Source organism: Rattus norvegicus, chromosome 3, assembly GCF_036323735.1.
Source record: "Rattus norvegicus strain BN/NHsdMcwi chromosome 3, GRCr8, whole genome shotgun sequence".
NCBI lineage: Eukaryota > Metazoa > Chordata > Mammalia > Rodentia > Muridae > Rattus > Rattus norvegicus.
In genome coordinates this window covers 45243520-45257281 of record NC_086021.1, presented here as the reverse complement: position 1 = coordinate 45257281, position 13762 = coordinate 45243520, and the positions used below count along the sequence as shown (strand labels likewise).

At 35.8% G+C, this 13762-nt stretch overlaps 1 protein-coding gene across 6 annotated transcripts in view; it reads left to right on the top strand.

Moving 5' to 3' along the window:
* The window catches only part of Lrp1b (LDL receptor related protein 1B), a 2121147-nt gene that overhangs the window by 1867866 nt on the left and 239519 nt on the right, over positions 1-13762 (top strand). For all 6 annotated transcript variants that reach the window (XR_010064783.1, XM_063284873.1, XM_063284870.1 and 3 more), the window contains one exon: positions 4544-4743. Coding sequence is in view for 5 of the 6 variants with exons in the window: in XM_063284873.1 (XP_063140943.1) it covers positions 4544-4743 (200 nt within the window). In the remaining variant the exon portion in view is untranslated. The remainder of the gene's footprint in view (positions 1-4543; positions 4744-13762) is intronic.

Below are 13762 nucleotides of genomic sequence, written 5' to 3'. Positions count from 1 at the left end.
ATTGACCTATATGTTTCAAAGAAATCAGTGATATAGAAAGAATGCTTGCTATGTGACAATGAGATGCTAAGATAAAAATTCAATTTCTAATTTTGCGTAGAAAACAAATATTTCATTAAACTTTGCAGTTACATAAAAACACTTCTGGTAATTTTATAATTAGAAATATTTGACTTCAGTATATTTCTATTTAGGCACAATCCATGAGAAACAAGCGTGCATGATTATTTTTATAATTCAGATTTAGAGCTACAATAAGGAGAAAGAAACTTCTCTGTTACATAAATTCTAAAAAAAAAAAGTAAACCTGTGATACTTATAATTTAATTCATTTCAAACAACCATTTCCTCAAGAGTAGAGAATCTGCTGTTATAGTATAGTTACAACCAGATATTCTTTGGAATATTTATGTGTAATGTAGTTACACAATAGATAATATTGGGCACTAACAATTTTCTTATGTGATCTTGGATAGAGATTGTTTATTATCTGGCGCAATTTAAAATTATAAGCATTTTTATTGATGAAGTTATTATCATATTAATTTTGTTAAACAAACATTTTTACATAGGGAATTGTAAAGATGTTTTATTGTAAAGGCACCATATCCAATTTGGTAATAAAAAAGTTACTGACAAATTTGAAGTACATGTATAATAAATCTTTCTTATATATCTAAAGGAGAAGGTGCTTTGCCTTCAAAATGTAAGAGAGATCCTGTTATGATAACTTATACTCAGTGCAATGGTACCTTTCTTCAATATAGTAGAGATTTTCTTGGTATTTGGTCTAATGAATATTCTATATGTAACATATAGAATAACATAATAACAGTACTAGATACTCATTACCATGCTTATTCATATTATAAGTATGTTTTAAGTATTAATTCCTGCACTTTTCATTATGACCTTATAAAATGTAAGGTTACTATATGTTTTCTCAAGACTTGAAAAATTTTCAGTTCATAAAGATTAATTAAATCTAGGTTCATGCAGAGACCGGTAAGGAGAGTGACTCTCAGGGCTCAAAGGGAGGAAGGGACCTTAGATGAAATTCCGTATAGTCATGAGAGGGAACTTGTAGAGCTCACCTCCAGCAGACAGACAGGGTATTGAATGAGGAATAGGGTTGCTATGCCACAGTCCGAAACTCTGAGCCATAGTTGTTCCTGTCTGTAAGAAATGCAGGGATAAAAATGGAGAAGAGCCTGCAGAAAATGAGGTTCAATTACAGGCCTAAAGTAACATCAAGCTCAAGGGTAGACCCCAAGATCTCACACTATTACTCAGGCTGTGAAATGCTCATGACTGTCCTCCAAAAGACCCAGCAAGCAGCTGAAAGAGTCAGATGCAGACATTTACATCTAGCCAATGGACAGAAGCTGATGATCCCTGTGGTAGAATTAGGGCAAAGCTAGAAGAAGCTGAGGAGGAGGACCCCCTGTAGGAGGATCACCAATCTCAGTTAAACTGTACCCCCAAGATCTTTCAGATACTGGACCACTAACCAGGCAGCATACACGGGCAGCTGATATGAGACTCCCAACACATGTACATAAGGGGACGGCCTGGTCTAGATTCAGTGAGAGAAGATGCACCTAACACTCAAGAGACTGGAGGCCCCAGGGTTTGGGGAGGCCTGTGTTGTAAAAATTTAAAAAATAAAAAAAGGTATTGATGTCTTTTACCCACTAAGCCCTCAGCCACCACAGTGCCCCAAGATATCTGCTAGATATCTTGGTGGAAACTCATCCCAACTTTGCAGGAGCCCAGTGTTTCCAGCCGCCACACACTTTCCTACACTCAAACCATCACATACATGAACACAACACAATAATCTTTGACCCAATTGATAAGATATAATTGCCCACTTACACATACAAAGCCCAGTACCATCCATCCCTTAAGAACATTGATAACCACCTGTAAACACACAGAGCGAGATCTTTACGTCAGCCTCCATTGTCCTGTTGTGGCTTCTCCGCCTCTCCCCCTCCTCTCTTCCTCTCTTTGTTCCAGTTTGCTCCTCCTCTTCCTTCAAACTTTTTTCCCCTGCTCATCCTTCCTTCTCATCCAATGACAGACCTCCTTCTATCTTGTACCTGCCTCATTTGTGACATCATCCCACAGGTCTGGTGGAGAAGGGGGGATGAGTTGGGAGTGGGGAGGTGAAGACATCCTTTTGGAGAACTGGGAGTGAAGGTATGGGACATGATCCACTATGTAAAATTAGGTTTACATAGTCATGGCAAGACTTGGAATTTCAGTGAAAGCAACCTGTTTCTAGGGTACACTACCTTAGAATACCACATACCACTTCACTGAGAAGATGCTAGTCAACATCCTACTAGAGACTGGAGTCCTTATCCTAATCATACCACTATCCTGAAAGACTAATCATGTGTCATACATATGTATAATGGAGACTCCATAATACAATGGAGAGTCAGTTTGCAGCTCACACTACTATAAAGACAACAGTCTACATGTCTTACACGCTCACAATCTGCAATTAATTCTTGCTGTGTCCTAAAATCTGAAAGGAATGGCTACAGTTGACAAGGAATTTGCAAACTATAAGGTTAAGCTTTAAGTCCAACTAAGAATAAATTTCCTTAACAAAGTCCACCAATTATCGGGCAATCTTTTACTGTAATTGAAATAATTCTGGATTAATATTGTCATGTCCATGTGTATTAAATTCACTCGTGAGGCCTTTTTAGGCAAGCATACTTTCTCATTTTGCCTCTTATCCCCCAGTGCTTAGAGTATCTCCATCATAGTGTGGTATCAAGGATCGTTCCACTGTATAGTCCTGCACATGGCTAAGTCATGAAGTAAGGTGTTTTAGCTATTTTCCATCACTGACTTAAGCAGAAGGATTAGCTGATTGTGAAGAAAAGGACTTTACGTTGTCATGTGCTATTCAACTATACCAGTATTAAAGCAAAATGATTTTATTGATTATTACTGCACTAATTTTGTATACATCTAAGGAAATAGATATTGTTGGCTTTTGGTATATAACAATCCCAGAGACTCTTCATTGTTCTCTTAGAGTCTCACAAGGATATATTTCTTCGAACCTACCCTGAGCATATGTACTAACACAAATGAAGAAATAAATGGTGGAGAGCAAAAGTAACAGTGTGAATTACATGTGTACACATATATCTTTAAATTGAAGAAACACAAGTGAGGGCATATGTCATGAAGAACATAGTGAAAGCCCAGAAGAAAGAGAAAAACATTCAACCATAACCTGGAATTGAATGGAACTAACTGAAACTGATAAGATATAAATCTTTTAGAACAATTTAAATATTATTTAAGCATTATTTATGTATTCTTTTCACTTTTCAGTATGTGGACTTGAACTTGGACCTTGCATATGCTGGGCAAGCTCTGTATTTCTGGCAACCTCAGCTCTGGGTAGTTTTAAATTTTAATCACATACCACATTTTTAAAATTCATACAGAGTATTTTTACAATATAATATTGTTTATACATCTTTCAAATATGATTAATTAAATGTGAAAGTGTCTATGTAGAAGAATGGAAAGAGCTAGAAAAACAGAAAGGATTAATAAACTTCAAATGTGGCAAGAAAAAGACATAAAGGAGCCACTAACAACTATTTGATGATGAGATTTTTCTGGCAGAAGTAAAATTAATTTAAATACAGCATTATTCCTTAGTAATATGTTGCTTATCTCTTTTTGTACTTCGTAGCATGCAATGCTAATGGTTAACCCAGCCTGATTAGCATCACTCTCAACATTATCAATATAAATTTTATTTATTTATTTTTGCTCAATCTTCACTTTCTGCCTCAGAATTTCTGATATTGTAGTTCAAATCTGCTATGACATAAACAGTGCTGTGATGACATGTATCATTAGATACAAAATGCCTGCGATTCATATGTTTCTTGTAGGCTTGAGATATAGCAAATGAGTTAATTTAAAATTTCTGATTTTTATAATATAAATATCAACAATTATACCTATATAGTTGTTATTAATATAACCTCAATGATGTCATTAATTATTAATGTTGATTATTAATGTTAATTAGCATATTATTAATGATAATCATAATGTCTATTCAAAGCAATGAAATGACTTCTATAGTGTAAATGTGTAGGAAGTCAAAGTTGACAGTAGGCAGGTAGAAGATAGTTGGCTGATAGATGGAGGAAACAAGAATTGGTTGTTTAATTATAACAATAGATACCTTTCATAATTTTACATTCATTAATTGTATGCATCTGAGAGTTTACAGGAGTAAAAAAAAATCTATGTTTTTGTGTATTAACAAAAACATATGTTTAATGTCAAATGAATATCTCAAACAATATATCTGGCTCATTTGAAAAACAAAAAAATAAGAACAGTTTGCACTAAAGCCAGTCATGAAGGCACAGTTCAGAGATACAGTAAATGTTAATTTGGAAACAGTGATACAAAAGGCAAATATTTTGTAATGTTTTACCGTAGCAGCTCGGTCAATGAAATGGCTATTGATTTTGTTTTCTAGGAATTTGTACTGGATTGATTGCTGTGAGTATCCTCACATTGGCCGTGTCGGAATGGATGGAACAAATCAGAGTGTTGTCATAGAAACCAAGATTTCTAGACCGATGGCACTAACAATAGACTATGTCAACCATAGACTCTACTGGGCTGATGAAAATCACATTGAATTTAGCAACATGGATGGATCTCATAGACACAAAGGTTGGTCTAACAGTATAAACAACTCAGTATTTTCAAGTGCAGAAAACAAAAATTTAAATATTTTTCATCAAACATATTTCTTAATTTAAGGTTAATAAATATTTTGAAAGTATAAATTTGCCTCAATTATATTTTTCTCAATAAACAAATGGATAATGGATTTGTAAATTAATATTTGCATGTTTCCCCCTGAATTGTCATATAAAGATAACTTGATCTGATATGTGAGTTTTTATTGCAGTCATGTCAAATTTTAGTTTTCTTTAAAAGTTGAAATAAGTATACTTTAATTGAGACTAAAGTAAGAGTTCAATGTCAAATTATCACATAATTCATTGTACAGTTGTATACTATAGCAGCAACAATATATAGCTGTCATTTAATAATAACATTCAAGAAATTGTGTGTATATATGAAATCATATATGTACACATAATTAAAACATAAAATTTAATACATCATTGTTTTTACTTTCTATAATGCAGCAGTTTCAAAATTATATCAAATAGGTAAAAGAATTTGATATAAGGGTAAATTATGAGCAGGAAAATGAACATTAAGTTCAAAATAGAGGAAGAAGAAAGAATTAAAAAGAAGTAGCCTCTAGAAAGGAGAGAAATATGGAAAAATATGGATAAGTATGATACAGATATAACAAACTACAAATGACTGAGGTGAATTCTCAAAATGCTTGAAATGCATGTAGACCTTTTTTCCATTGGGTAATGAAACTGAAATTTTCTTGAATTAACATCACTTTGATTATTTGATATTCTGATTTCTAAACATCTCCTCAAAAATAAGTGATACAGAGTACCCAGTCTCTTAGTGTAATATAATATACTGTTCTTTTTCCTTTGTCCTTTAAGCTTAGGGCAGAATCAAAGAACAAAAGAAAAAGAGACACAAAAAGTGAAACAGGGAAGATGCTTTTACTTGCCAGGTCAGACACTGAAAATGTATGCTAGCACAAAGCCCTCAGAAGTCTGGAGCCATGGGAATCAAGGGAAAAGACAAAAAATCCCCAAGCCTTAGCATCATTAATGCCGTCGATGCTGATGTTTAAACAATTTCAACTTCCTGGCAAATACCGCTGAGTCGTTGAAGTCACTCCTATAACGGAAAACCTTGATCAGGGGAACTTATGTATATATAGCTAACTGTTGACAGTCCAACTAGGAACATTAAGAAACCCCACCAGGATGATTGAAGCAGACAATCAGTTAATATATGATTTGAAACTTTGATCACAGCAAAAGAAACAACTATTTGTAGCTTTTAAAAGTTCTTTCTACCCAAAGGATCTAAAATAAATTGTTCCTTGAAGTCATAACTTGATAAGATCCAAAGTTTTATCTCTTCCTATGAGTGCCGAGCCTACATTTTTAACCCACAATATGTACTAGGCTTCAATAAGTATATAAATCTGTGCTGAAATTTACTGTAAAGAAAACCACACAGGGGGCTGGGGATTTAGCTCAGTGGTAGAGCGCTTGCCTAGGAAGCACAAGGCCCTGGGTTCGGTCCCCAGCTCCGAAAAAAAAAAAAGACCGAAAAAAAAAAAAAAGACCAAAGAAAACCACACAGAAGTATTTATTTTGTTGGTATATATTGAAACTTCATGGCAATATAAAATATATAAAGTTGACTAATCCTCTTACAGATATAATATGATGTAAAACTCACACTAACATTGTGTCTTGCAGTCATGTGACTGTCGGTGACTGTGGGTGAATGTACAAGACAGCAGAATGATGTGGCACAAAATATTTAAACATAAAACATTTGGCTGAAGTATTAGTTCATCGTGATGTTACTAAATATTAGAATGATTCTACTACAGATCTCCCAGAAATACGGAGACATTTATTGAGGGACTTACCGCCAGCACCAGGGTACAGGGTAATAATTACGTGGTCCATTCTAATGGGGTGCTGACTGTAGTGAGCCTGGGTTATGCTAATTTTGCAGTCAGTGGGAGGAAGGATTCATGTGCTGTATTGGTAAAGATGACTTTGATTGCTCCGAGCACCACAAGAGTGTGCACATTTGAGGCATAAAATGATAATTCTTTATGATTTTGAGTGACATTTCTCTCTAACCACCTTTCCTTTCCTACTGACAACCAGTATTACACTCAATTATTTATGTTGTTAAACTAGGAAGCCAACTCATTGGAAGAGGCATGTTAATGTTAGAAAGAAATGTGAGAGATGTATAACCAAAGTTTCAGAACCATGTTGTTTCATACCCAAACTTAAAAAAAGGAATCTTAATCCTTAAATTGAGCTGCATGCTTCCAAACATGCCTATTTCTCCAGGTTTACTCAATTTTAACCATAAAGTTATTCTGGAAGCGAAGCATACTTTATTTGCATATGCCAATTTGTGCTTGAGATAGAGTTTCAAGTTGAGTTTGGCCTCAAAATTGCTGGGTAGCTGAGGATGGCCTTGAACTTTAAATGATAATGTCTCTATCTGCAGATTACAGACATAGGCCACCAGTTGGGATTTGTATGGTGCTGTGCCCTTTAGTCCAGGGTAGCGTGCATATCAAGGAACCCCTCTATCAATTGCAGTATATCTTCCACAAATAGATATTTTTGGTTAACAAACCTCTGTTTATTTTCTTTGCTTTGAACATGATATAAAATACTACGGAACACATGTGCCCAGCTATGTCCACCTGACTTTCTTCTTCATATTTATATTTCTTAACAATCGCAACATCCCTTGAATCCTGAAACAATATTTCATAAGACTTTACAATATGCTAATTAAATGCTGGCCTAGAAATGTTAAAATTTAATCATTTGCTTATCCCCATAATATCCCCCCCACAAACACACACAAACACATTCACCTAAATATATATAATTCAGTGTGCTTATAATATTATTTTATAAAATAACATAGAAGAAAATATTAATAACATGCTAAAATGTTAAAATGAACTTGGATTATTTTATAATTTTTTTAAAATTATATATTCATTGATTCATGTACAGTTTTTTTCAGATTCTTTCAAATTCATCCATTCACTCATTCCACAGTCATTGGTCCTTTGTAAGATACATTATTCTAAACTATGCAGTTACAAAGATGAAGAAGTCCCTGTCGTCAAGTCAACGTTATATGGCAAAAACTGCTTTGCAGATTAAGTTCTGATTGTAGAAATGGAAACAGGTTTAGTGAAAGCTTTGCAATGCAGACAATTCTTGATTTTGAGAGGCTCTACCAACCCTTCCAAGTCGGAAAGTATGGAATGTTCTTTGTACAGAGTGGATGGCATATGCGGAGTCCAACAGAGACTAGAAACAGTGTGGCTGTTCTATGATTTGTTTACGGCTGAATGGGATAGAAAAAGTAGATGATGACTCAGATGAACAAGGACAAATTGATGTTGTATTTTGACAAGCCTTATATACTTTGTAATTTGGTAGCCATCCTTTAGGTCGTAGGGAGCCATTGGTGGTGCTTAGTTTATAGAATGCTGTTATTAGTTTTGACAGCAGCATGGAAAATGAATGACCCTGGAAGGGCAACCAATTTAAACACTGTTAAAGTACTTCAGGAGAAAATGCTTGAAGTGATAGGGGAATATGGATCTAGTGTCATATTCAATAGTAACTCATCAGATAAATAGGATAAATTAGTAAACCTCACATTGGAAGGATTAGTATTGTACATCCTAGGTACATGTTTTATATTATTGTTCAGTTACCAAAGAGAAAGTGGCTCCTCTGTATTCTTTTTTTATTTCTTCACTTTACATCCTGCACATTGACTCCCCTCCTCATTATCCCCTCCCACTATCCTTCCCCCATACCCCCTCCCCTTCTCCTCTATGAGGGTACTCCCCTGAGTATCCCTGACCCTGGCACATATTAACTAGTATATTGTATTAGATAGCTTTAAATAGGTTTATTCCTTTACTTGCCTTTGACTTATTATGTTTTAAACCAAGCAGTCACATACATTATCCATCTCTTATAAACACATCCATTCATTTAAGTCCTACTGTGTTCAGGAATGTAGATGTTTCTATACTCACCTTATCAAGTTCCATGAAATCCATCTAACACCAATGAAGCTATTTCAGAGATTAAATAATTACCACAAAGTCGCATAGCTCATAAGCAAGGGATTCAGGTATAATGGCATTCTTCCAAGTTTCAAAGGTTAAGTATTTTCACTCTTCTACAGACTTTATATGTAAAACGATAAAAATGATGCCTGCTTATAATAACCTATATTATCAAGGACTACAATGTATAAATGTATACAGAGAGATGAAAGTGTATATATTTCGGTTCTTTAAAGCCCATTAAAATGGTAGATTTCATTATATTCAATAAATGAGCAAACATAGTAAATCTTTAATACAAACAGCATAACTACACTCAAATTTTTACCTCATCAAATCCTGTTCTGTTTCCTCCTCCTCCTCCTCCTCCTCCTCCTTCTTCTACTTTCCTGTAGGGGAATAAGACAATGTAACTTAAAATAGAAACTACTGCCTTAGTTCAATGGTTCTCAATTTGTGTGTCCCAATCCTTTTCAAGCAACCCTTTTTGAAAGACATTTTCACAGGAATTACATATCAGATGTCCAGCATATCTGCTATTAACATTATAGTTCATATCTAACAGAAGCAAAATTACAGTTATGAAGTAGCACCCAAATATTTTTGGTTGGGGTCACAACAGCAAGAGGATCTGTTTTAAAGGTTTACAGCATTAGGAATATTGAAAACAGCTGCTTTAGTTTATTTCAGCTTCTGGAACATATCCTTCTATATATAACATTTTATGCACAATACTAACCTGTTCCTCCAGGTCTATAGGCTGGGAAACTCAAGATCCAGATGTTGGCATCTTTGACACTTCCAGAATGCTCTGCTTCATAGAAGGGCCTGCATACATCTCACATAATGAAAAATTGAGGAAACACTCCAAGGGTCCTTCTATAGGAACATTAATCTCATTAAGTAGTAGAGTGTCGATAGACAGACAGATAGATAGATAGATGGATAGGTAGATAGCTTAGATAGATAGACAGATCAAACCAACTCATTCCCAATGGCTAGTTTGTAATACTGTTACATAGTTTGATATTTCCAAACTATCTCCTGATTCTGCAGAAACCTATAAATTGTACTTCAAATTCCTTTCACAGGATTTGAGATCTTTTGTCTTTTATTAGATGCTTGTTACTAAAATAAGATGACTAAAGCCTTCAGAAAGGAACCAGAGCAATGACAAGGTACAAACAAACATTCTGATTCCATAATGAAAACCAAATTAAATACCAGAAAATTCTATTAAGAACAAAAGTTCATTCTATTTTATCAAAGGATATAAATTCAGATTTAGTTCCCATTTTGTATCAACTGTTTCCTTAAACTCATGATATATTAGGAAGATGGTGTCTTGCCAAAGAAAAGGCTGAACATGAGGAGGTATTTTTGATCTTGAGATTTTGTTTGTTTATTGTAGTAGCTTTTCCTCTACTCTCGGGCTGGTTTCTAAGTACAGGTACAGATAAGATGAATATGCATTTTGGAACTTATACTAATTTACATATTTCTGTGAAGACCATGTGTTGGATAGAATTACACACTATAATTCATCAGTGAACTCTCTTTTATGTATTGGATAAACTAAAGCATTCTATGCAATTATGTTGACTTTCCCTGTTCATTTAAAGCATATATTGTATCCTGGGTCTGAAGATGTTCATTATCCAAGTGTCAATATTCAACCTTGTGATTTAGTCACAACCAACATCCTATGGTTGTTTCATCTCTCTGAGAGTCTAATTTCTGTTTTAGAGGGGCTGTTTTCTGTGGCTTTTTAACTATACAAATCATATCCCATACATACTGATATCATGGCAGCATACTACTGCATAATATATGTAATTAAAAATATGGAAGATTAAACCACTACTTTTATTTGAGTTTTTGGTCACTTAAAACATCATCCTCTCAGATATGTACAGACAGGAAAGCTAGGGAAAAGGAGGTGTGACTCAGAGGTTCTGTTGCCACAGACTTCTCGGCTCTTGTCCATAGACTAGGATTTCAGTATGTTTCTTTTCTGTAATTTAGCCGAGGTTAAAACAGAGGTATTTGTTTGTAATTATTTATTTATATTCTGTGTGTCTAGTAAATATGGGTGTGTTCATGAGTGAAAGATGTGTGTGTGTGTGTGTGTGTGTGTGTGCGTGTGTGTAATATTAGATGTCATTTGCTATTGTTTTTGTTTTAATTTTGTGAAACATGAGTCTATTACAGAATGTAGAACTTGATTCTGCTGCTGGGCTTAACCAGCGAACCACTGGGATTCTCCTAGCTCCTCACTTTATTTCTGAGCTTCTAATCTCAGAATGGTACTTGGCTTTGCTTGCTGATGGAGGCCAAAATGAGGTCCTTATGCTTGTGAGGCAAACACCATTAGCCACTGATACACTCATCTTAGCCTGGAGAAAGGTTTTTTGTTTGTACTTGGTTTTTATTATTATTATTGAGATTTTTTTATTGTTTTAAATCAATTATCTCTTTACTTCAGCTTTCCCCCAGGACAAACAAGAAAACATTCAGAAATACTTGTATATTACATTTCTTTTCTGTTTTTAATTTCAGAAGCATGTTCACAATTTTGCTACTAGAGTTCTAAATCAGATACCTGATTGTGGGAATTCTGGCAGATAGATGTGACCATTAGCCCCAGAAATCAAATATAAAGAACAAAGATGAAGGGCAGCAAGTGAATTTATTATTCATTTGGCCATGATTTATCAGCACTGCCATCTATGAAACTGACATTGACTCTGAGGACCATTAGAGAAATGAGCAAAAGTGTGCATATTTAATCAGTATTGGCCAGACTGTGTTTCTATAGATCATATTTTTTTTTTAGTTCTGATCCTCACAGAATCTTACTGTTGTCAGGGAATTCCCCCGGCCATGAGGAGTGCAGGCAATTCTCAACTTTTTGCCTATGATATTTCAGTATTTGAAGACCATTAGAGGGAAACATCTACTTCTATCTCATGGCATATCTACTAGGGCTGTGGTCCTAGAAAGGGCAAATCTAGGTTACATAATATGTTTGCTCCTGCTTACAAGTTGGGATCAGTCTCTTCATAGAATGGTCAGGCTTGTAATGTGGACTACAACCTGGAGATTTCCATTTAACACTCGGGAATAGAGCAGGACTTCATTGAGGCTGGCAGTTTTCAGTTTGCTAGAAAGTCCTTGGTTCCTCTTCCTATCTTCGGGCTTGAAGAGGAAAGCTCAGCAGCTTATGCTGACCAGTATCTAATTGATCTGCCAGCTGACATACAAAGTAGTGCTGAACTGGGCTCAAAACGTAAGGCAAAGCAGGGTGGGAGATGGAACATGCCTTTAATCCCAGCCCTGGGAAGCAGAGGCAGACAGATCTCTATGAGTCTAAAACCAGCCTATTCTACAGAGAGAGTTCCAGTGTACCCAGAGCTACACAGAAAAATTTTGTCTGGAAAAGACAAAAATACTTACATATATACATACATACATACATACATACATACATACATACATACATACATACAATAAAACAACATTGAAAAAACAATCTTCATGAATCTTATCTTGGTTTTAGCTTTTATTGAGCATTTTAGGCCTAAGCAGAGAATTATTACTGTTCGTCAAGGCAGCCCCAAAATATGTATTACAATTGCAGGAAAGTAAGGAGGCAAAGTGTTGAATTTATGTAAAGGATTCTGTGCGATATTGCCTATAGGGTACCTTTTTTTCTTTTGGTATATTATAATTATATCTCACTTTTTATTTTCTTCTATTATTTTTAATTTATTCATTCACTTTCCACCCCAATCACTGCCATCGTTTGTCTTGGTCCCCTCTCACACAATCTTTCCCCCATCCTCCCTCTCCTCTGCTGGAGGGTAGAGGACCCCTAAGTCATATCCCCACCTTGGTACATCAAGTCTCTAAAGGACTATGGCATTCTCTTCCAGAGGACACACAAGTCATCCCAGTCAGGGGAACAGGATCCACAGACAGGCAACAGCTTTAGGTATAGCATCTGTGCCACCCACAGGAAGACCATAATGCACATTTGCTGCATATGTGCAGGAAGCCTAGGCCCAACACAGAGATGCTCTTTGGCTAGTTGCTCATTCTCTGAGAACCACAAATTGTCCAGGTTAGTTGACTCTGTTGGTCTTCCTGTGGAGTTTCTATCCCCTCAGGAGCATTCAGCCAACTCTTCCACACAACTCGCTGACCTTTGTCCAGTATTTGGTTATAGGCCTCTGTACCTGTTTCAGTCAGTCAGTGGTGAGCGGAACCTCTCATGAGACAGTTATGATAAGCCCTTGTCTGCAAGCATAACAGAGCATCATAAATATCTCAGGGATTGGTGCTTGCCTTTGAGCTGTGTCGCAAGTTGGGCCAGATATTGGTTGACCATTCCCTCAGTTAAGTTTCTATCTTTTTCCCTGCATTTCTTGCAGACTGAGCAAGTTTTGGGTCAAAAGTTTTGTGGGTGGGTGGGTTGGTATCCTTATCCCTCCCATGGGGCACCATGTCAGTTTCAATGTCTCCACTGCTAGCAGTGTTAGCTAAAGTAACAAACGCCCCCCCCCCCCCATAGAATTTTGAGAGCATCACCCATTTCAGGTCTGTGGCACATCCTAGAGTGGCCACACCACTCCTTCCAGCCATCTTTTTTCCATTCACTCTTGTGTCCCTCTTGTCTTCTCTCCTGTCTCTCCCAACACTGGATTCTTAACCTCACATTCTTTTCCTATTCCCTCTTCAATCTAGGTTGTTCAGTGGAGATTGGCTCCCTCTATTTGACTCATAACAATTTTACTCCCCATTCTAAATGAGATTCAAGCATCCTCACTTGGACCTACCCTCTTGTTTAGCTACTTTGGCTCTGAGGAATGTAGCATAGGTATACTGCAGTTTTTGGCTAATAGCCAAATATGTGAGTACATACTATGAATT